This window comes from Hakea prostrata, chromosome 1 (assembly GCF_041222555.1).
Source record: "Hakea prostrata isolate BN-2017 chromosome 1, UWA_Hpros_2, whole genome shotgun sequence".
Classification (NCBI taxonomy): domain Eukaryota; kingdom Viridiplantae; phylum Streptophyta; class Magnoliopsida; order Proteales; family Proteaceae; genus Hakea; species Hakea prostrata.
In genome coordinates this window covers 3,074,207-3,099,861 of record NC_142600.1, presented here as the reverse complement: position 1 = coordinate 3,099,861, position 25,655 = coordinate 3,074,207, and the positions used below count along the sequence as shown (strand labels likewise).

The following is a 25,655-nucleotide window of genomic DNA, read 5'->3' as shown; positions in this document are numbered from 1 at the left end:
GGACCAAATCAAACCACACCAGAAGACCTTCTACAAGGGCCAAAATGAGGTCAAAACACTGTTCATCTGAACACTTTTACAGCCCTTATCTTGCCTTTATGTGAAGAATCCTGCAAGATCTCAGGGGCCCAAGACCAGATCATATGAAGAGATCTTTTAGAAGACTGAAGATCTTATTTGACTTATTTTTACATCAATCTCAATTGCTAAAAGTTTGTTCATATTTTAGTTATTCATGCATGTGGCTGAATAAAAAAGCCTAGTAGTTTAATCTTAATTTTTGTCACTTTCTCACATGTTACTGCTGAGAATATTAGCTAAATAAGTCAGCAAAGCCTAGTCTGTTTTAGTACTAGGTATTATTGTCAAAGCAATGGTGGAGTCTCTCCATTGTGCGCTGGAGGTCGCGGGTTTGAATCAGCCTCTCTGCAAAAAAAAAAGCAGGGGTAAGGCTGCCTAGAAAGTCCCTTCCCCAGACCCCACAATGTGAGAGCTTGGGCACTGGGTAAGCCCTTTTTTTATTATTGCCAAAGCGTCTGCCTAGGCGGCAAAGCGATTTTCAACCGCTTTGTTTTGAACCGCTTAATTTACGCCCAATCTGCAAAGAAACTCCAAGGCCCAAAGTGACATAGAACCCCGTGCCTGTCGGCAATAGAATGTGAAGCATAAGCCATACTCCACATCAAGAATCAATGAGTCACAAAATGCCTAGGCAAATGCTTTGACAACCATGGTTTGATGAGATGAACTTATGTTTGTGTTCTTTTTTTGAATAATTTTTTATAATTATGATTCTTGAATGCTTTTTTTTGGATGAATGTGACTATTGAATACTTGTTTAGCTTATTATGGAAAGTAGTTGTATTGAAATTTTTTTACCCAACTGTTTTGGTTGCCTTATTGTCGCCTAACTGCCTCGGTGGAGCCCCAATCGCTTTGATCACCTTGCCGCCTTGACAACCATGGTACTAGGAGTTCCTAATTTTTTTTTAGCAAATCTTTTCTCTATAAATATGTAAGGCTTTACTCAGTCCACCAGATTTTAATGAATTGGTTAATAAGGCTCTGATTTGAACTTACTCTCTTGTTTCTTGCATGATTGATAAGAAGGGTAAGGCCTTGCAGTGAGAGCTAAACACCTAGAATCTGGGACACCTTGCCATCGAATGCTAAATCTACGGCTGAATGAGCCTTGCTGTTGAGAGCTAAATCCATCGACCATTATCTTCTTCCCTCGTTCAAAACAAATCTATTTTGGAGCCTTGCTTCTGCTGCTGTTGATTGAAGAAGGCCAACAAACAGAGATCAACCCTTCACCAAGTTGCTGTTATAAGCCTGCTGCTGATCCCTCCGACCATTATCTTCTTCCCTTGTTCAAAACAAATCTATTTTGGAGCCTTGCTTCTGCTTCTGTTGATTGAAGAAGGCCAACAAACAAGATCATCCTTTCACCAAGTTGCTGTTATAAGCCTGCTGCTGATCCCTCCATTCGAATTTCTCTGTTTTATTTTCTGTTTTGGGTGTTAAAAGGGCTAAGCTACTCCTATTCTTAGCTTTTCATTGGTTACATGGTAAGGTTTTACGTAGGGAATTCTATCAATGAAGGTTGCATTCTGTTTAAATGGTGGAAAGTGTGCTGAAATTGAATTGGCAGCAAGTTAGGGTTAAAATTTCCGGGTTTTTGGGAAGAAGAAAATGGGATGAAGGAGTCAAGGTTTTCTGATGGCCAGAAAGGGCGGGTAATGCATTGTTAATGGGAAGCATTCAGACAGACAGAACGAGGGGAGAAAGATGAGAGATGAATCAATCTTCCTTCAAGGAAGAAGAACGAACAAGGAAGAAATTAGCTTGAGATGCCAATCCCATATGCCTTGCTCAACAGTCAATAGCACCAAAACTCTAATAAACATAGTCATTACTCAAATCATCTCTACTTGATGAAGGATGTAGTACATATATATAGACTTCTAAAATTTCTTGTTTGACTCATAAAAGGAGTCCTATTCTGTCATGACCTCAGTTTCTAAGGCCAGGTGGGGCCCACATCACCAGAAACCTAGTAGGACACATGGCAGTTGACCTTACTTGTCAGAGTATTAACCATACCATCTGGAAACATGGGTGGAAAGGAGGAATTTAAAACACCTTGACTGATGCCGGTCCCAAGCCCGGGTAAAGGAGGAGGGTTGGTGCATCAAGTCGGCAGCCGGCACCGGAAAAAAATCTAGCCAAACATTTTTTCATGGATTCGACCTTATATGATAAAAGTTATGCTAGGGCGTTCCCCGACAAAAGAAGCGACGCGCTACACTATGGCCCGGGTGTAGTAATAAGTAAGCAAGGGTTAGTTAGGGCGTCCCTTGTAAGCGACGCATCACATCGGCACCCGGATGCGGTGATAAGTAGGCAAGGGGCCGTGAACGAGTGCGGGTAAAGAAGCTAGTCCATATGCATAGGATTAGATTGGCATCTTGGAACATAGGATCTCTAACTGGTAAGAGCTTAGAATTGATAGATGTTATGAGGAGAAGAAGGATTAATGTAGCTTGCATTCAAGAGACTAGATGGAGGGGTAAAAAAGCCAAAGATTTGGATGATTTTAAACTTTGGTATACTGGGGATAAAACAAATAAAAATGGAGTGGGTATAATAGTGGATAAAGATTTAAAAAATGATGTGGTGGATGTTAAAAGAGTGGGGGATAGGATTATTGCTATCAAGCTTGTAATGGAGAAAGAGTTCGTAAATATAATTTGTGCATATGCACCTCAAGTAGGACTAGATGAAAGTCTAAAGCTAGAATTTTGGGAAAATATGGATGGATTAATGCAAGGAATTCGTCAAGGAGAAAAGATTATCATAGGAGGTGATTTAAATGGACATATTGGAAAAGATCAAAGAGGATATGAGAGTGTTCATGGAGGATATGGTTTTGGAGAAAGGAATGAGGAGGGGATTTAAATTTTGGATTTTGCTATTGCTTTTTATCTATCTATTATAAATACTTACTTCAAAAAGAGAGATGAACATTTAATTACTTTCAAAAGTGGACAGCATAGAAGCCAAATAGATTTCTTCCTAACTAGAAGGACTGATAGATTGTTGTGCAAGGATTGCAAGGTGATACCGAGGGAAAGCTTAACTGCACAACATAGACTTGTGGTCTTGGATATGTGCTTAGTCCCAAGAACACATAAAAGGTCCAAGGTAAACTATCCCAGAATAAGATGGTGGAATTTGAAAGGAGAGTACTCTAAATCCTTCGTTAATGAAGTAGTCAAACAAGGAAAATGGAATTTTAAAGGGGATACCAATGCAATGTGGAATGAGATGGCTATGTGTATTAAGAAGGTGGCTAAAGATGTTCTAGGTGAATCAAAAGGAAAGATCCATTCTTATAGAGAGACGTGGAGGTGGGATAGTGAGGTTCAAGCTGCCATTAGGAATAAAAAAGCTAGTTTTAAGACATGGCAAAGAACTAAGGATGTTGAGGATCTTCAAAGGTATAGGTTGGATAGAAATGAAGCTAAGAAAATTGCGGGAAAAGCAAGGGAAAGGAAGTATGAAGAGTTATATAATAAGTTGGGCACAAAGGAAGGGGGGAAATCTATTTATAAGATAGCTAAGATGAGGGATAGGAAGAGTAGAGATCTTGACCATGTTAGATGTATTAAAAATGGAGATGGTAAAGTATTAGTTTGTGAGGAGGATATTAAGAAAAGATGGGAAACCTATTTCTATAGTTTACTAAATGAGCATTCTTCAAGCACTTATGTTTCGGACGATTACACTTTTCACCAAGGCACCAGTGTCCGAACTTATATACGTAGAATTTCGAAGTCCAAAGTAAAAGAAGCTTTAAGGAGGATGAAACCCGGCAAGACACAAGGTCCTGATGAAATCCCAATTGAAGTATGGAAGAGCTTAGGAACCCATGGACTAGTTTGGTTGACTAAGTTGTTTAATAAGAATATGAGCACAGGGAAAATGCCAGATGATTGGAGGAGAAGTGTTGTGGTTCCAATTTACAAAAATAAAGGAGATATTCAAAGTTGTAATAACTATAAAGGCATTCAATTGATGAGTCATACAATGAAATTATGGGAGAAAATAATTGAAACCCGTTTGAGATACTTAACTACAGTTACGGAGAACCAATTTGGGTTTATACCGAGGAAGATCTACAACGGAGGCTATTTACTTAATTAGGAGACTTATGGAAAGGTATAGAGAATGTAGGAAAGACCTTCATATGGTATTTATTGACCTAGAAAAAGCTTATGATAGAGTCCCTAGAGCGTTAATTTGGCAAGTACTAGAGAAAAGAAGTGTTGCAAGTAAATATGTAGATATAGTTAAGGATATGTATGATGGTTCGGTGACTAGTGTTAGAACAGTGGGGGGACAAAGTAATGAATTCCCGATAACAGTTGGGCTACATCAAGGGTCAACTTTAAGCCCATATCTATTTGCACTGGTAATGGATGAATTAACCAAAGACATTCAAGATGAGGTCCCCTGGTGTATGCTTTTTGCGGATGATATTGTGTTGATTGATGAGACCCAAGTGGGGATTAATACCAAATTAGAATCATGGAGAGTAGCTTTGGAATCAAAAGGCTTTAAACTTAGTAGATCGAAGACAGAATATTTAGTTTGTAACTTTAGTCATGATCGGGCAGATGATGAGGTGGTGATACTTGACGATAAAGAGATTCCTCAGAGTGATTGTTTTAGGTACCTAGGTTCAATCATAAGTAAAAGAGGTGATTTAGAGGATGAGGTTTCCCAAAGAATTAAAATAGGGTGGATGAAGTGGAGAGGTGCATCCGGGGTCTTATGTGATCGGCGTATTCCATTAAAGCTTAAAGAAAAATTTTATAGGACCGTTGTTCGACCAGCTATGATGTACGGTGCAGAGTGTTGGGCTGTTAAAAAGAATCATATAGATAAACTTAGTGTAGCAGAAATGAGGATGCTAAGATGGATGAGTGGCAAAACTAGGATGGATAAGATAAGAAACGATCATATTAAAGTTGTTCTGGGAGTTGCTCCCATAAGTGATAAGCTTAGAGAAAGTCGTTTGGGGTGGCACGAACACGTTCAACGGAGACCTATAAATGCTCCTGTTCGGAGAAGTGATATCATCCATATTAAAGGAACTAGAAGAGCTAAGGGTAGACCTAAGATAACCTTAGGAGAAGTGGTGAGAAAGGATATGTATAGCTTAGGCCTTGTATCTAGCATGGCCTCGAACAGAACTGATTGGAGGGCAAGAATCCATGTAGCCGACCCCATTTAGTTGGGACAAGGCTTATTGTTGTTGTTGTTGTTGTTGTTGTTGTTAATTGATGTCACATGTCCTACTCATTCACACTATATACAAAAGTGCAAAGATCTCAGATTAAATTAAAACTATCCACATACTTTTCAATGTCACGAACCCAGTTTCCAAGGCCAAGTGGGGCCCACATCAGTGGAACCCTACGAGGGCATGTAGCAATTGACCTTAAATGATGGCACATGTCCTACTCTTTCACTATATATATATATATATAGAATTGCTAAAGTCCAAGCTTTAATTATGACTATCCTTGTACTTCCTTTAGAACTAGATATAAATATATACGTAAAAAATAAGCTTCAAATTTTACTGGACTAAACAAGAGACCATCACCTTCAACACAACCCCATGGCCTTTATCCAGGACTTGGGCATTTGTTGACATTAAAAATAATGAGCTTCACAAGCCCAACAAGCAACATGCACAATTATGCAAGCAACTCAATCCATTTTTCTTTAAAGTAAAAACTTCAATTCAAGTCTCTTGTCATAACAGTTTTTCTTTTCAATTCATTTACTTTCATTCCTCCCTAAGCCTTAGACCTAAGCTTCACCAGTAGAGAGGATACCTCAATCTAAACCACACAAGTGGCATCAATCTCAATCTCAATCTTGAGGGTTCCCATATTGAGTTCCCAAGTTTAGTCTCTTGGCACAAGGCCAACAATCCCTCATAGGTATCATCAGCCTAGATTATATCTTTCCACTTTCTAGTCTTGCTTCACGCCTTCTCATTTGGGTATACTAAGTACCAAGACTTACAGAAGCTGGGCTCGCGGCACAATGACTTTTTACTCATTTTCAGTTTTTATCATTTGACATTTTCAGTTTCAGTTTTCATTTATGAATCATCCTCTTTTAAATGCAAGGGATAACCAACAAGGATCACTTAACATGGTTCCTGGAGAAGCAATTGAACATGGATGAATGATCCTAAGGATCACTTAACATGGTTCCTGAAGAAGCAATTGAACATGGATGAATGATCCTAATTTATACCAAGGCATGATGACATTCCATTCAATATCAAAGGACATACATAAGGTATAACCATTCTAGACTAAGAAGATAGATCACATTTAACAATCTCATTCCAACATGCTCATTAAACATATAAGAACATTACAAACAACACGCCAAGCACCAACATAAGTTAATACATACTACTTACCAAACCTCACCTTGTTTACCCTTTCTTGTTCCCACTATTGACTGTCAATCTACCCTCTTTCTTACTGGCACCCCTCCTACAAGACATTTCATTTCATTCTATGCATATCTTCTATAACATTAAGGTCCCTAGTCTTGATGTCCAACCCCATTCTCATTCAATTCAAGACCTCAAATGGGCGCCATTAAGTTTTTAACATTCATTGTGGGGTTGATAGGAAATCAAAAACTAGGTTAAACGGGGCATTTAACCATCTAGACCCAAGAAACAAAAAGCCGCTGATGCGGAGTGACATACAGGTGGGCCCTGGGAATGACAGACATGCAAGACCTTAGAGACTTATTCGACAAGGCCCTATGTTCAGAGAATCTCCTTGCTTAGAAGAAGCAATCCAATCAGGATTTCAAAAGGGACCCCACCACCACCAAAACTTCACACTCCATCCATTGCAGTTCCTCCAAAGGTGTTGAATCCTATTAGAGCCGAAAATAAAGTTCCAATGTTTGGCGACAATCCAGGAGAATGCTTCTGCTGCCATAAGAGGGGACACTTTGCCAAAGAGTGCCTCAAGAGAAGAGGACTTTGGAATCCTTGATACCAACCAACAAAGTCCTAATGAAGTAGTTTGCCCTCCACTTGAGCTTGAACTAGAAGAAGAGTACTAGGAGGGTTGCATTAATCCAGAGACCCACCTAAATGTTATCTCTGTGAAGGTGTCCAATCCCATGAGAGCGTAAAATAGAGGTCCAGTGTTCAGCGACAATCCAGGAGAATGTTTATGCCATGAGAGGGGACACTATGCAAAGAGTGCCCTAAGAGAAGAGGACTTTGCAATCTTTGATACCACCCAGCAAAGTCTTGATGAAGAAGTAGTCTTCCCTCTACTTGAGCTTGAACTAGAAGAAGAGTACCAGGATGATTGCATTAATCCAGAGGCCCACCAAAATGTCATGTCAAAGGATTTAGTTGCAGACACTAAAGGTGAAGATTGAACAAGTAGCATCTTCCACACCAAACTCGGAGCAGCACTCCTTGCACAGACTATTGTCAACAGTGGCAGCAGCGTCAATGTGGTGTCTGAAAGTTGTGAAAAGGCCAGGGTCAAGCTAGAGAAGCACCCTCAACCATATAAAGTCTCCTCAACAGTGCCAGACTTGAGGTAACATGCAGGTGTCTAGCTCCAGTGACTCTACACTCCTATTTAGACAAAATTTGGTGTGATGTTGTACCCATGAAATTGTACAAATATCATTCTTGGAAGACCTTGGCTATTTGACTACAATGTCACTATCACTTGTAGGGAGAACAAGGGTCTCTTTGAACATAGGGGCTAAAAGATAATGCTACTACCACTGAGCCTACTACGCGAAGCTAAAAAGAGGCAAGCCCAAAAGGACCAACCAGAATGACAAACCAAAGTGAACCAATCTTGATGGCTTAAACTAATGGAAATTGCCAAGAAGTCCATCCAGAGTACAGTAAGTCAAACTCCAGGGAAGTATATAGCTCTAAAGAAGACTCCACATTCATCAGAGATAAATGCTTTCAAAAGGGAGAAAAGGTTTCCATAGGGCCTAGGGTTGATTCCCCAAACCCTAAGACCACAATTCAGACCAGGGATATTTTGATTTTTTTTTCAGGTGGCTTAGGTCTAGGTCCCACTGAGTCCAATTTGCTGTCTAGACCCTACATCTATTTTTGTTTTATTATTTGGTTTAGTATTTTGAAAGTTATTATAGAGTCCTAGTCTAGGTGAGATTTCAGTTATGTTGGGATCCCATAATTTGAGTCTACTTTGATTCTCCTCTTTATTAGGACTCCATATCTACTCTTAGAATTTGGATTAGAATCCTCTAGAGTAAGTTATGAAGGTTTCTTGTGCAATTTAAAGTCTTTGTCAAATAGTAGTTAGAGTCAGAATTGGTCAACTAGTAAGAGTTTTAATTGGTTTTCCCACTTTGAGCCTTTTATGGTTTCTTATTTGAGGCTATAAATTAAAGCATCCTTGCTTTGTAATCAGGAAGTTGAATAGAATAAGAATAATCTAAGTTTGGAGCAAGTCAAGTCGTGGCTTCTTGGGAAGGCCATGGTGATATTGTGAGATCACCTTCATCATCCATTATGTCAAAAAGGAAATAATAACTCAAGATGTGCTCAGAAACGTTACCATAAAAATCAAAATTAGATCTGGAAAGTACCAGTCACCAAAAACAGCCGGAACTACTAACAACTCAAGCAACCACCAAAAATCAATCTCCTTCTGAGACCCGTAACATCATCCATCAATCGGCATCATCAAATACTTTGTGAACAATCACCCCCCCCACACACACACACACACAAACAAACAAACAAACAAACAAAAACTTTAATTGTTGATAGCAGATTTACATTAATGTGCACCCACCACCAAGTCATAGAAAGGGTTCGGGGATAAGAGTCACCCCTTTGCTGAAGTCGTACCTAGTGAATAGCTAGATGGGAACCTCGGTTTGACCAGAAGAAGAAAGGGAATGAAAAGAAGGCTGGAAAAACAAGAAAGTTTAGGGATTAACCAGTATCGAGAGGGCTCCAATACCATGTCAATGAAAGGTAGAAATTATAAGTAGGAAGAGGAAGAAAGGAATAGAAGAAGAGAAGAAGTAGCCAGAAGAGAGGCTGTATTGTATTGCATTTAGATAGATACAAGGCAGCCTTATACAGGCTATAGAAGCACCCAAAAAATGAAATACATAAAAGACACAAGGAGAAGCCCTAAGGGTTAAGGAGAGATCTCAAGGGATCTTAAGCTGGCATTAGCCAGTGCCCATACAACCCCAGATACCTTGGGATCTCTGGAATATTCTCTAACGCTAACCTATCAAAATACTCTTCCCCTTTGTTGTGAATTCCAAATCAACTTGAGAATACTAGAATTATTGATGTCTTTGATTCTTCTCAAGCCATAGTGCCCCCCTCTTAAGGAAAGCATACTGAAGCCAAACTGACAATGAGGTGGAGAAAGTTAATTGCCCTTCCAAAGAAAGGCAGACATGAGTGACTCCAGACTCGAAATAGTAGATTGAGAAAGCCTCAACGCAGACTGGTCATCTTCTGACAGCAACAAGTTCTCTGTCTTGAACAAGTACATAGATGTACTGAATTATTGAAAGTGAAAAACTAATCATCCCAAAAAAAAACAGGTTTGCTCCTCATTTGAACTTCAACTTCAAGGGCTTCAAAAGAGATCATAAGACGAGAACTACTAAAAAAGGATAAACAGTATCAAATCTATCCCAGGAAGGAGTATAGTTTTTTATTTCTTCTTAATGAGTACAAGAGTGGAGCAGCAATCAAAAACAAAAACAACCGCAGCAACATAACACGGCACCAGCTGCCACGTGATGATAAAACTTAAGGTAAAGCAATGACTGGAATCACCTTTCTAGGTCAGAAAAAGCTTGTTGAACCTGAAAAAAGTATAAAAAGAAACAAGAATTAATTTACAAAGGAAAATAAAGGATAAATCTACTTTCATTAATTTTTTCCTTTCTGAATTTTTAAATCACCTTGTTGTTAAATTTATTTTATTTTATCTTTACACACGAAGTGGTACCAAAAAGCTAAAAAAAACATCACTAAATAGCCTAATAATAGAATATCATTCTACATATGTCATGAATCAGAGCACAAAGTAACATAGTGGAACACAACCATGTGCAAACACGTGCATAGAGGAAAAGCACCATAGATCCTCCTTCCAATGGTCTCTGTGGAGGAATACGGATTTCTGGAATGAAGGCCAACCCAAAATCACTACCTACAATAGGATCTAGGAACCATAAAGCAACTTCAAAAATAACTACTCAGATCCATAGAAGTCTATCTGCAGTTACAAGGTTGGAAATTGTTAAGCACTCTGATGCAGCATGACTTGAGACGGAATGATGCAGTGCAGCCTTGCCATCTTGGACCAACCAGGAAGGGAACACTCTTGATAAACACTTCACACTGCACTAAGTAAATAGTGAAGCTACAATAACATGAGATAGAAGTAGGAGAGTATTCTCTAAATCTGGTGAGCCCCAAAGCCAGCAAGGAGGAATCAAAGAAAGGGATGCTGTTTTGCATCAGAGACTTAATTATTTACATATCGGGATGATTATGTACACAGATTTTTAAGTTGGGTAGAAGTTTGGTAGGATAAGTAAAAATCCTAGCATATTTGTTTCTTGATGAAGTATATTTCATATGAATATTTATGTGCCTGTAATCAATGTATTATGGAACAGAAAAGAATTAACTGAAGCTAAAGCTTGTGTGCTTGCAAACTCTTCAACCCCCACCCCCACTTTTTTTTAATCTTTGTATGAGATTTTCTCTCTCTAACCCTGCAACTCTCCGTCATTATTCTGGGCCCCATTAAAGCACCGACTAGATCATCCAATTACAGCTCTCTAATCTTATAAGGTGGCGCATTTTAAATTCCATTTCTTCACTCAAATTCGACATAGGATCGCTGGTACATGGAAAGAAGGAAATACTTGATGCATGGACTGTAATGCAAAACCCAATAGAAATGACAAAACAATTGGATAACTTAAGATACCTAAAGTCAGAGAACCACACCTGGGTTTCCTAATGTTTCCTAAACATCTTGTTTTGACTACCTTCACTTTCTGAAATTACGCTTGTTATGTATTTGGCACTCTTGTTTTACCATGGTGCTTCCTTCCAGCCAATCTGTTGCAGCACCCTTCAGCAGGGTGCAAAGAGAAGACCTACGATGCTGAAGTCCTACCATTTTAAAACACCCCCTCTCATAACCATGATCTTGCGAGATATCTCGCTTTTTTCAAATGGCAAGACGAGATGAAGGGCAAGACAAGATAAAGGCCAAGATTCACGCAAATCACTCAAGATCTCGCCTATCTCACCAGATCTCTCTGAAACTCTCAATTTTTGCCTATTTTTTGCGGATTCCAGCTCGATTTTTACCTGCAACTACGCTTAGCACATCTACAATACCAAAGGAAGATCAATCATTCTATGCTTGTCTTATGAACTTATGACTTATATAGAAATCCTAATGGTTGTATAATTTTATCATTCTATTCTCGAGAGTCATGTTTGTGATACTCATATGGAATTCAAATGACATTTAAGTTTTTTTATGTATTTGATACACTTGCTTTTCATTTATATGCCTTAAAGGTTCTATATTACATGTTGTATAGCCTTACATTCCCCAATCCTGCAGCATTTCAGCTTCACACTAAGGTCGATTTAGAACTCATATTTAGGATTGTTTTCTCACAAATCCAACACCACCGATGTGTTTAAAAGGCCATAATTAGGCGAACTACCAAGTTTGAGCCCAACTTGGACCCTAAAACCCATCAAGTTGGGCCATCGAGTTGACCCCAAAAAAAAGACCATAGCTCCACCGAGATCTCACCAACTTGATCGAGATCTTGGTTTTTTGAAGGGGTGAGATCCCTGGCGAGAGCAAGTTTTTGAGCTATGCCCTCACACACACACACACACAATATTTATCCCATAGGGGTGTCAACTGTGGACCAGAACTGTCCCAAAACCCAAACCAGCCCACTTAATAGCTTATTGGGATGGATATGGTCCTATTAGAACTGGTAGAAAGAAATGGTGTGTATATATATATATTCAGGGAACTGGTAGAATATATATATATATATATATATTAGGGAAATGTGCACACTTTTTTTAATGTAAACAGGTAACTACTCTTTAGTGACTCAATTAGTCCAAAAGAAGATTATATTGTACCTAAAAATAAGAACGATAATGACCAATAGCAACAATGTGTGGTTTCGATTGAAAAAATTAGGACACAAAAATGTGCTTGAAAGAATTGGAATGTTAAAAAGAAGTAATTTGACAAGCTATGGAAGCCCTTTTTTCTGAGGATAGAAAACCAGCTTTCTGTTACTAATTCCCAATCCTTGTCCGTCAAGAAATCCTAACTTCCTTCTTAGATCTTGGTCAATCTACCTATTGGGATCATACCAAATTTTAATCACAACTTCCATATACTATAGCCTGCATTTGATAAAATTTTAACCTCAACCCAATCACCACAGCCTATGTGCTTGGTTAACCCACAAAACTAAAACTCTACTCTTCTTACAAACATCTTGAGAAATAAAATAAAGTAATAAAAAAAGAATAAACCCCTTATTACATTATTCCAAACACAAAAATCAGTCAATACGCTAACCATCTCATCCCAATTAGATTTGTATAAAATCCCGACTCCAATTGACATAAATCCCAATTATCCTATCCCACAAGCAAACTTTAAAACCTTCACCATTACTAGTGAAAACCAAAACCAAAACCCCATTTATTCAGAGAACCCTAACATCCAAATTCTGTTTGGACTACCAAATTCGAGCTGGTTTTACACTTCTGTTCAAGATCCTGTTATTGGCCCTCAGTCATTTTGAAACTACATCACTATCTATTATTCTCTCTCACTTCCTATTTTCTCTTGCTATTATTTCTCTCTTCTTCTTTTTTTCCTTATTTTATTTATTTTAAATTGGCTTGCATAACAAACAGCATCAGAGCTAAGACATTTGCTCAAACATTGTGAAGGAAAATGCCAAAAGATAGGTTATCTTCAAACAAAAATTTTAGCTCTGTTAGATAAAATCATGAGAAAAAAAATTGCAAGCCTTCTAAGACAAATTCAACTCCTTGCTGCCCCCAAACGCTACCACCATAACAGAGCTGCCAGAAAGAAGAAGAAGAAGAAGAAGAAGATGATGATGATGATGATGATGACGACAATGAGGAATACAATGACAAAGAAGAAGATGAAGAATCCATAGCAATGCAAATCAAGCACAACTTCTTCCAAGGTGATTCAAGTCCCTACCATAAGTTATTCCAACTGTGAGCATACCACACCTACTTTGTCAATTAGAATGTTCCCTTTGAAGAACTGGAATCCATGTGGGGATTATTTAAATTTTATTGGTTCGAGCTTTCATTATGAATCTGAGGACAACTTTTTTCTACAAAGGCTGGAACGAGACAATCCATGAAAAACAATATGCATGCTATGGCAATTCATGCACCTTAGAACTCTCTAAGGAGAGTTAGCAAGCTACCTTGGCCTCTTGGCAGGAGGTTGAAATGGTACCAGCCGTACTTAATAATAGAAGGATTTGGCAGAAATATGTAGAATTGTCCCTCCTAAAAAGATTATTCCGGAATAAAAGGGCAATAGTTAGGAGATGTTAATGTTTAGATGTGCCTTCCGAGTGTGATCTAGGTATGTGAAATTAGAGTGAGTCTAAATTGGTATAGCTTGGAAGCCTACATGTCTGTACTAGTTAGGATTGCATGTGCATGGGAATAGTCATAGTAGGGGGAACTGTGGGGATTTTGCTTACTTATATTACAATACTCCTAGACAAGATCGTACATAATAGAATCGGGGACTGGAAGATTATTGATTAGATTCTTGAGTTTATCTTGACTTCTTGAGAGAGGTCCAGTGATCTCCCAATTGCACCAAGACATTCGATATCTTCATCTATAAAGCTTCAAAACCTTTATTCCCTTAATTAATTAAGGCCTCCCTGTAATCTTTATGGCTTGAGCATGCCTGCCAGCTATTGTAGTCAAGGCATTGCCTTGAAGACTGTTAAAGATCAAGTAGCATGGGTATTTTGGTCTTTTTTGATATAGGTAACTAATAGGGTTTATTTGCAGTAGTTGGTGGAGCAGTCGGTGTTGTTAGTCTGCCATACTAGTGGTAGGGGCAGATCTGTAATAATCTTTATTACTTTTTAAACTTCAGAAGATAATAAATAAGGCCTGTGATTAGGAGAAAAATCAATCTCTAATTGCAAGCCTTTTTCTTCTCTCTTCTCAACAACTTGGTTAGTTGCAAATTTCTGGGGTTCTAACATGGCATCAGAGCCACTGCAACTGACGCAAGTTGTTCCACTTCCTCTCTGCTGATTTCATGACTTGGAGCTCCCATTTCTGCTGTGCAGCCACCTGCTGCTGCAAGTATGTAACTTTGTTCCTTCTTCAACAACTCAGAAGGACCTAAAGTGATGCGGTATTACTCCAGCATCAAGTTGATACCACATTGGTTTTTTCCTGATCGAACTCTCTTCCTGTGATAGTTTCTACGCAATTTCTGGATCTGGTTTGAGGTTCAATCTTCCTATTGTGAAAATCCTGGGCTAATGTGCTCTTTATTCTTCACTATACAATGTGAGAAATACATGTTTGGCTCTTTGTGGTGCTCTGAAGTCTGAACTGCTGCTGCTCCATGTTGGTACGATTTATTGTTCCTGTTTTTTTTTTTGGGGAGTCGTATTGTATCCTCGCTGCCTTCAGCTTTTTTTTTCTTTTTCTTTTTTTGGGTTGTGTGTGCTACATATTGTAGGGATTTTTTTTTTTTGAATGGGCCTAATAATCAGAATCCACTCCAACTTCTTATCTTTCTTCTGCCAATTAGGATTTTTTTCCGGTTTGGTTGCTGCCCTGTGATAAGATTACTCCTTTGCATTGCTTATAGTTGCTGCTTCTGGAATTTAGCGCTATGGCTACTGAGATTACTGCTACCTCTTCAGCAAATCCTCTCACTACCCCTTCTTTGGACCATCAGAATATTAAAATTACCTCAATCAAACTTCAGGGTATTTCTAATTATCTTTTGTGGGCCCAAGCTGTCCGTGTTTACATACTGGCGAGAGGAAAATTATCAATTATTGAGAATTTTGCACCCTCTACTAACGACAAGGATTATGATAGTTGGTCCAAGGATAATGCAATCATTATGAATCGGTTATGGAATAGTAGTATTGCGGCTAATGTTATGTTTCCTTCAACTCCTAAGGGAATATGGGATGATTTGAAGGAAACATATTTCCAAGAGAAAAATATGAGTCATAACTATGATCCCTATAAATTTATAAAAAGCTTTTCCAGTTCCAACAAACCGGGAAATCTCTGTAAGACTATTATAGTTATAGTTCATTTAAGGAATGATGGAAGAATCGAACATGTTTCAGCCTATCACTACAAATATTGAGAGACATAAAACCCAACGCAATGAGTTTTTTTTCCTCCAAATTTCTTGCTAGACTGGATCCTGAACTTCAGCCATTTATAAGTTGGGGAAAGCATTCCCACTTTGACTGAAGTCTTTTCTCATCTCCAGCGCATTGTTTCTTCTGTTGCCCCCACTCCATCAGCCAATTCTAGGGGCAGTAGTTCCACCTTTACTTCTTCCCGTCCGTGATTGTGGTCGTGGGTCAGGGGGAGGATCGAGCTTCCCGTCAGTACACTTTCTGTGGTAAATCTGGACATTTGGTGGATACTTGTTAGGCTAAGAATGGTAAACCAGAATGGGCTCAGCAATTACCAATCATGTGGTGTCTGATGGTGATTCTGCAAGGTTCATCCTACCAACACTACCGCCACTACCTCTTCAGGAGATTAATCCAAAAGTCTAAGTGATGATGTAAGCCTGCTTATGTGATGTGTACAAAACCTTAAGGCATCTACTTCCACTTCCCATGTGGCTTCTACATCCACTGCTGCATTATCCCATATGGGTACTCCTGCCTTCTTCACCTCTACATCCACACCTTGGATCATTGATTCTGGTGCTTCCACTAATATGACAAGTATGTCATTACTGTTTACTTCCGCAATCCGCATCCACCATCACTCATCTGTCATTATAGTCAACGGAAATTCCATCCAATTTTAGGAACTAGTAACATATCACCCACATCTTCTCTTACTTTATCATTTGTTTTACATGTTAACCAGTTTCCATTTAATCTTTTATCAGTTGATCAACTAACTAAGTCCTTAAATTGTGTTTGTAACCTTTACTCCTACATCCTGCCTTCTTCACCTCTACATTCTCACCTTGGATCATTGACTCTGGTGCTTCCGCTCATTTGACAGGTAAGTCATTATTGTTTATTTCCTTTTCCACATCCACGCGTCCCTCATTTGTCATTATAGCCAACAGAACTTTCACCCAATTTAGGAACTAGTAACATATCACCCACATCTTCTCTTACTTTATCATCTGTTTTACACATTGACCAGTTTCCATTTTAATCTTTTATATGTCAGTCAACTAACTAAGTCCTTAAACTGTGTTTGTGGCATTTACACCTACATCCTGTATTTTTTAGGATCTTCAAATGAAGAGGACAATTGGTGGAGGGTATGAGGACACTTTGTAGTTTGTACTACCTGGACTACACAGCTCCAGCTCCTGCTTGTTCTGTTGCTGCTATTTCGACTAGAGTCTCTACTTTCCAATGGCATTGTAGACTAGAACACTTATCCCTTCCCCGTTTACAACTATTATTTCCTTCTTTTAAATCTTTGTCTAGGCTGAATTATGAAGTGTGTGAGTTAGGAAAACACCACCATGTTTCCTACCCCACTCGATCTGATAACCGTAGTAGTTCATTTTTTGATACTTTGATTTAGTACACTCTAATATTTGGGGTCCTAGTCATGTCTCTAACCGCCACAATTTTCAATATTTTTTTACTTTTGTAAATGATTATCCCAGGACATGGTTGTACTTATTAAAGGATGAGACTCAATTCTCCTTACCTACTAACAAATTCAGTCTGACAATTTTGTCACTCTTGAAATGCATGTCCCTAAACAATATTGGTGTGATGGGGTTTTGATTGCTTGTGATCTAATTAATAGGATGCCCTCTACTGTGCTCTCAAATAAATTCCTTTTTTCAGCTGTATTTCCCACTTTATACCCATTTCCTATATCATTTGATCACTGACAAACTTTCTCCCCGGTCAACCACGTGTGTGTTTTTAGGATACTCTCCTACTCATAAGGGTTATCAGTGCTATAACCCTATCACCGCCGACAGTTTGTCAGTGCCGATGTGACTTTCTATGAGGAGACTTCTTATTTTGTCCCCTCTAGTGCCCTCAAGACAATCCTTTTCCCAATCTCCTCCCCCCATCTCGTCTCTTGTTCTTATTCCCTCCCCCCTCCTCAACAGGTATATCAACGGCAACAAGCAACGTGCAACACTGGTCCAACTACAGCTGGTCCTCCTCCACCCTCTACCCCATTGTCCTCCTCAATTAGAGTTCTTGCTGCCTTGCCACCGGATAACTTACCCATTGCTCTCCATAAAAGTTAACGTTCTTGCACCTTGCGTTCTAATGTCATTTACCCGATTGATCACTTTGTTTCCATATATTATTTACCCTACTATGTTTAACCTTATCATTAATGTTTCGACTATTACTATTCCTCCTCACCACTTCGTGGCCCTCCAATACCCTAATTGGAAATTTGCTATGGATATGGAAATGGATGCCTTAACTTCTCGACAAATGTGGACCTTAGTTGACCTAACTCCTGATAAGGATGTGTTAACTGTCGTTAGGTGTTCACTATCAAGTATCATTCTGACAACACTGTTAAGCGACTCAAAGCCAATTTGGTTGCCAATGGGTACACTCAGACTTATGGGGTTGATTATTATGAGACCTTCTCGCCTATGGCCAGATTGAATTTTATCTGTCTCATTATATCTCTGGCAGTTAATTTTGATTGGCACTCATGCAATTAGATATACAAGATGTTTTTCCTATATGGTGATCTTCATGAAAAGGTGTACACAAAGCAACCTCTCCAGGGTACATTGCTCAGGGAGAGAATCGAAACTAGGTGTGCAAACTGCATAAAGCTATCTACGGGCTCAAACAATCAATAAAGGCATGGTTTGAGAAGTTCAGTAGTAAGGTAACCACCGATGGATTTCATCAATGTTATTCAAATCACTCTATATTTGTCTACCATCAAGGTGATCAAGCGGTTATTATATGTATGTGGACAACATAATTATCTCTAGAAATGACAAGGCTGGCATTGAAGAGGTGAAGGCCCAACTACAGACTCATTTTCAAACCAAGGACCTCAGGATCATCACTACTTTCTTTGGATTGAGGTGATTCACAGCAAGAAAGGGATTAGACTATCCCAACATACATATGCATTGGGCTTTCGTACCGACACTGGAATGCTTATTTCAAAACCAGTGGACATCCCATTGGATCCTCACTAGAAGTTTGGAGTTGATGATGGGGAGTTACAAGAGCCTAGTAGGGAAGCTAATTTACCTCACTGTTACAAGACCCTATATCACCTTGGCAGTTGGAGTTCTGACTCAGTTTATGCCACCTGGTCTTTCTGATTTAGGTAACTAATAGGGTTTATTTGGAGTAGTTGGTGTTGTTCATCTAGTCTGCCGTATTAGCGATAGGGGCAGATCTGTAATAATCTTTATTTCCTTTTTTAGTTTTGGAAGATAATAAATAAGGGCCTGCAATTAGGAGAAAATCAATCTCTAATCGCAAGCCTCTTCTTGCTTGTGACAATCTTCTTCTCTCTTCTCAACAACTTGGTTAGTTGCAGATTTCTGGGGTTCTAACAAAGACACAGCATATTTTTCAAACCCGAGGCAAAAACACTGTTATTGTTTAACACTTTGTTTCATTTTTTCATACTTATATACAAAAGGTATGCTTTATCTGACATTTTAATTGAAATGCATATGTGGTTTATGTAATGATAGTCAATAATAAAACAGGTCTGTTGTGGACCTAATTCTATTGGTGAAATATTTTACAAAAGATTAAGACAATATGTTGGGCAATGATTTTTTTTTCTGAGAAAACTTAAGGTTTTATAGCAAAAAAAGGGGATCAAATTAGGGTTTAAAAAACAACAGAAACAAAGAGGCACAATGAAAATTGTTCAGCATCACAAGTTTCTCCTATTTCATATCTAATCAGCAGATCTTGTGCAGTACGATTATTCTCTCAGCACCAAAACTAGTCAATTTGGCTAACAAACAGATCAAATACAGCTGAAACAAAAGAAACTAAGAAAGAACCTTGACAGAAAGCTATAGCAATTTTATAAATAATGCAAAATAACTCAGCAGATGACTTAAAATATAGATACATTTACGACCTGCATGAGAAAGAGTACATCTCGTAACACAAGTTCTTTCACTATAAAATTTCATAAGATCTCAAAAGAGAAAGAGAGATTTACTGACCTTAAGAAGGAATTTGTTGAGGGCAACAAATTCTGGGAAAATAGAAAAAGAATAACATGAAGTTAGAAAGTGACATGCATTTACAAAGAAAAAGTCAAGAAAAAGAAAAGTCTTAGATATGTAAGACAGTACAATAATAGAAGACCAGAAGGGGAACAAATACATTTACAATGTATCCTAATCAATATACACGGAACAAACAATTGAATTTTAGCTCAAAATTCGATTTCATACAGTAGATAAACGCAAGCATGGTAGCCACCTTGAAAAACCGAGATCTCGACCATCTCGGTGAGATCTTGGTCTAGATATACAATTTTTTGGCGTCAACTCGGTGGCCTATCTCGGTGGATTTTAGAGTCCCCATTGGGTTGAAACTTGGTATTTAACCTATGTAAAGGCCTTTTGAATACATTGGTGGCTTGGATTTGTTAGAAAACAACCCTAAGTATGATTTCTAAGTCTACCTAGAGTGTGAAACCGAAATATTACAGGATTAGGGAATGTAAAGTTATACAACAATGTAATATAGAACCTTTAAGGCATATAAATGAAAAGCAAGTGTATCAAATGCATCAAGTAACCTAAATGTTATCAAAATTCCATCCATAAGAGTATCACAATCTCAATTTTCAAGAATAGAATAATAAAATTATCCAACCATAGAAGTTCTATATAAGTCATTAAATCATAAGTTCATAAGACAAGTATAAAATGATTGATCTTCCTTCGATGTTGTAGATGCGATAAGAGTAGTTGCAAGTGAAAATCCAGCCAAATCCACAAAAAGGGCAAAAGTTGAGAGTTCCAGCGAGATTCAAGGCAAGATATGACGAGTTATATTGAGATATGGCAAGATCTCGAGCGAGATATCCCAACTCTCTGCTCTCGACCTCCATCTCGTCTCGCCTACTTGAAAAAACGAGATATCTCGCAAGATCTCCCACCATGATCATGACTAGGGGTTGGAGAGTTTAGGGTAAGAAACTCTAGGCCTTATACCGCTCTTGGAAACAGTTTAAATCAACCCCCCCCCTTTAAACCTTTCATCTCTTGATAAATGTACCTGTCATGTGTTTCGGGATCAATCCTCTAGAGATCCATGGTAAGAACTCGTCTCCTGATTAATGTATAGCCTTTGTTGTTGTAGTTTAAAGGCTACCTCTTCTTTGGATAGAACAAGATCATAATATAGGTCAAAGCCCTATGATGACTATCGCATGGAGTAGAGGCTTTCTCATTCTTTGCAAGTATAGCAAGATAAGCCCAAGCTATGGCAGCTAGGGATGAATGGGGAATATGGGTATTAAGAAAAGGGATTTCTTGAGGATCTAAAACTCAAATCACTTTTGCAGGCCAAATACGTCCTATGTCTGCCGTAGGTGCCAAAGAAGAACGAAAAAAATCCCCAAAAAGAGCAAAAATAGATCTACTAACACCTTTGTCACTACAAAATTTTTGGGTAGCAATTTTCTATCATCCAAGGAAAGGGCATGGTGAACTTCTGGTGGAGAAAGTACTTCTTCAGTTGTATTTTCAGCTCGTCTTTGTAGAATGCAGCAGCTTCTTTTGTTCTCATAGTCTGTTCATCAAGGGCTTGAGTCAATCCTTGGTCCTTTGCTTTAGCTTGGTTGTTAATAACAACCTCTTCTAGCACCAACTCTGGGAGGGGCTGTCACAAGGTTGAAGAATGGGAAGGGTTGCTGGAAATTTACCAAAAAACTTATAACCACTCAGCCATGGGATTCCTCCTTAGAACCTGTGACTCCAAATCCTGCCTTTAAATTTGTTTGTATTCAATTAATCAAGTCTGATTTCTTACAACCAAGAGTGGCTTATAATAAGCCTACATGAAGGAAAACATAAAAGTACTCAACTTCCAAAAAGAAGACAAGACTTGGACTCTATGTTATCCTATGTCAAACACTAACTTGGCCAAAGACTTTAACTCAAACAAGGATTCAATCATATCTCACTCTAGAAGGATCCAATTTGGACCATAAAAGTAGATATGCAATCCTAACGAGACACAAACTGAACTAAGGGATTCCTTCATAACTTAGGAATTATGCCTAGAAAATGACTCTTCAATAACTTGCAAAATAATGACTCAAATCAAAATACAAAAGTAGATCTAAGTTCGTAATAATAACAAGCCAGACCCAATGGCACCCTAGCCTTGGACTCCACAAATCTATCAAAATGACCAAACAACCCTAGGTATGACTAGGGGTCATTGGGCTTGGGGAAAGTAACCCTGGACCCTATGTTGCAGCTCAAAACTACTTAACTAACAAACTTGGACTCTAATTGGGAATCCCTTAACAACTTAATAACTAACGAACAACTAAAAAAAGAGGGGTCTCTTAAGGACCACAAAAAATAACAATTACATAAAAGGAAAATAATTTCCAACTATGACTCCCACTTAGAATACTCTTCAATTACTAACCATGAAATAATCAACTACAAAAAGAAAAATAAATATTGACTCCAAATAAGACACAGGATCTAGTCATCTAACTAGATTCATGAGACGCCAAGGGGTATGAAAATGACCAAAAATACCCGTTAGCACATTTGGCCAGCCCTAGTTGCCACATGTTCGAGGGGCTGCTTTGGGCCAAATTTTCAGGCCTCTTTGGGCCTGCAGACCCAGGTTACATAACCTAGTTTCTGAATACAGTTCTGACTTTGGAAATTACCATTATGCCCTATCGACAACTGTTCATCTTTTATGATGATAAACAGATTACGAATCTTTGTTTACTATTTACATGGCATCTGATTTCAGTATCAATTGACCACTCCATTTTTCCTGTTCTTGTTTGCTGGGTAATTACATTAACTACATTCTCCTGGATCTGCTAGGATTGATCCTTAAGCTGTAATTATTCTCCATGAGAAGATCTTATTTGGCTATCGTTAATTCAGTACTACATTAAAGGGGAGAGCACATCTTTTAACAGAATGTCAACTTTTAAAATTCTCTGATTAAAAATTATTCAATAAGGAAAACAGTGGGGCATGTCAAATGTACAGAATGCTTTACCGAATATCCATGAGTGTAAGTAAAGCGATAAAACCAACACTTCACAATTTTAATCAATTCACTGATTCTAAACAGAATAACATCTGGGTGATGCCCTTTTTTTGGGTAAAAGCATAGGTTTATTGAAATAGTTTCCTATTCCATTCAAGTAAAATTTCACTTGTATTTGGAAAGAGAAAACAACATGAAGGCTCAAAAAGACACCAAAAGGCAAGAGATTAGACATATATTACGCAAAACATATATGTCTTAGGCTTTCAAAAAGCAAAAGCCTTGACTCTTTGGAATAGCTTATATATACTTCTAAAAGGATATAACTATAGATAAACTGAATGGTCACCACACATAAACCATATCCTGATCAAACCTAGGTAGCATGGTGCAAAGAATATGCTATGCAAATCACATAACCTTATAGCCAACCATTACAAAGATCAACTTACCATCTGACAAGTTTCTTCAACTAAATGCCAGAACCCAAAAAACAAAATTATAAAAGATAAGATAACCAGCAAGCATAGAATCAGCTGTTCTGCTAAGATGCTGTGTCAAGATAGCCAACCACAACTGGAACTGTCTATTTTTCTGGCTTTTCATCAACAAAATAAAATAAGGAATATCATTATCTATTGTCCATGGTTTGAGATCTCATGAGCTATCTCACCTTTTTCAAATGGCGAGATGAGATAAAGGGCGAGATTCCCCCAACTCACTTGAGACCTCGCCTATCTTGCCATATCTCTCCCCATATCTCACTATATCTCGTTGGACCTGTCAATTTTTGCTCTTTTTTTTGCAAATTTCAGCTGGATTTTCACTTGCAACTACTCTTAACACATCTAAAACACTAAAGGAAGATCAATCATTCTATGCTTGTCATATTAACTTATGAGTTATGACTTATATAGAACTTCTAATGGTTGTATCATTGTATTATTCTATTCTCGAGAGTCGAGATTGTGATATTCATATGGATGGAATTCTGATGGCATTCAAGTTATTTGATGTATTTTATACACTTGCTTTTCATTTATATGCCTTAAAGGTTCTATATTACATGTTGTATAACCTTGAATTCCCTGATCCTGCAACATTTCAAATTCACACTTAGGGTCGACTTAAAACTTGTACTTAGGATTGTTTTCTCATAAATTCAAGGCCACCAATGTGTTCAGAATGCCTAAATTAAGCTAACTTCCAAGTCTAAGCCGAATCTGGATCCTAAAACCCATCAAGATGGGCCATCGAGTCGGCCCAAAAGAAAGATCAAATCTCGACCAATATCTCACCAACCTGGTCAAGACCTCGATTTTTTGAAGGAGCGAGATCCCTAGCAAGAGCAAGTTCTTGAACCATGCTATTGTCAGTGGTATTTTAGAGAAGGATATTTCCTCCCTCGTTTTCCCTTTTCTTTTTATGTTTGAACCTACTTAGATTCAACCTTTTTTGTTCTAGTTCAATTCTTTTTTAATTATCCGCAGAAGTAACCCTATAAAAACCTAGTGGGCTAATATTACATGACTACATTTTGAGAATTTTGTTCTTGAAAAACGACATTATCTTCAAACCTAAGACCACCTACCGTGGCTTTCACCAACAGCCCATTTGTTTTAAGGGAAGGCATGTAAGTATCCAAACCAAAAGGAACAATAATGTAAAGGATAGTATACAACAACATTTAAGTCTTATCCCAACTTCAGGCTTCGAGAATATCCTACAATTTTATAACCATGCACAATTAATTAATCTGGGAGAATCAAAATGTTCTAATTTATTTTACTTCTGGGCTTTTAGCAGTTTACGTTGAAACAAATGGAGCATGATATAAGAACACAAGAAGCAAAGGAGTATAATACAGGCCGTGGAAAAAAATCCCTTCCAATGTTAAGTTTCATACGGAAGCATCATCTAATGCATTTGAAAAAGAAGAAAAAATAGTTGTTATTTGTTGTGGAGGCCTGATAATGGCAAAGTTTGCATCATTACTAGTTGAATTAGTAAATCTGTTACAGTTGTAGGATTTTTTTTTTGGTTGGGGAAGGGGGTTGAAACAGTAAATGATATAAAAATATTAGGAATGCTTAATTACTCTCCAAAGCAGTTCAGCTTTCAGAACTTCAGGAAAAAATATTGCATGTGCAAGAAAAATCAACGATTTATAATTAAATTTTGATGGAATCACATAAACCTTTCACATGCCATAAGAGATCCTCACAACATTCAATTCTAACCTTGAAAGCTCATTGTTCCATTTCTATCGAAATCATACATCCTGAATAAGCGAAATAAGAAAAGAACGATAGGTTATCTAAGTCCTTATTACGAACAAATAAAAAATAATAAGAAAAGAAATTCGCTTAACAGAAAAAATGTGACCTGATCATCTGCTCGACAACAGAGATAGGAAAATCCAGATTGCCAACGGCTAGAGCACCCTGACCATGACACGAAGATGAAATACAAAGAGAGCAGTATAATAAAAGCTAGGGTTCGTTAAAAATGGAAAGAAGTTGAAACTTGCTCAGAAAGAAGAACCTTAAGTTGAGGAGCAGTTATGCTCCCTTTGTTGTTCGTATCAACCCGCTGAAACCACTCTCTCAAAATCGCCGTGTTTTCCATTCCCGCTGCGAATGAAATCTAAACGTTTAAAAAAAATTTCGCTTTTCCTCTGGGAGACTGGGACGCTCCCGGTGGTCGCAACTAAAGAGAAACAAAAGCAAACAGAATCGAATTTCGGGTAATTTTCATCTTCACCTTGAGTTTGGTTTATCTCATTTTTAATAAAAAAATCTGAATCTTTGCATTTGCCACCGTGTGCTGTATAAAAAATGAAATTAATAACAAATTATTATTTTTATGACTAATTTATCTTTTTTTTTATATTTAAAATTTTTTAAATACACACCTCCTCCCATTAACCTTTTGACTTTCTTTTTAGGCTAAAAATTATAGAATTCAAATAAATT

The 25,655-nt window shown here is 37.9% G+C and overlaps 1 protein-coding gene across 3 annotated transcripts in view; it reads right to left on the bottom strand.

Annotated features, from left to right (window-relative positions):
• The window catches only part of LOC149026673 (uncharacterized), a 33,624-nt gene extending 8,175 nt beyond the window's left edge, over positions 1 to 25,449 (bottom strand). Inside the window, exons 1-5 of one of the 3 annotated variants that reach the window (XM_089155254.1) lie at positions 25,225 to 25,449; positions 25,066 to 25,124; positions 24,921 to 24,961; positions 19,638 to 19,669; positions 9,935 to 9,963 (exon numbers count right to left, since the gene is read on the bottom strand). In XM_089155254.1, the coding sequence (XP_089011380.1) occupies positions 9,935 to 9,963; positions 19,638 to 19,669; positions 24,921 to 24,961; positions 25,066 to 25,124; positions 25,225 to 25,308 (245 nt within the window). In that variant the 5' untranslated portion in view covers positions 25,309 to 25,449. The remainder of the gene's footprint in view (positions 1 to 9,934; positions 9,964 to 19,637; positions 19,670 to 24,920; positions 24,962 to 25,065; positions 25,125 to 25,224) is intronic. The other 2 variants (XM_089155261.1, XM_089155267.1) reach the window with 2 other exon arrangements.
• Positions 25,450 to 25,655: the final 206 nt, after the last annotated feature.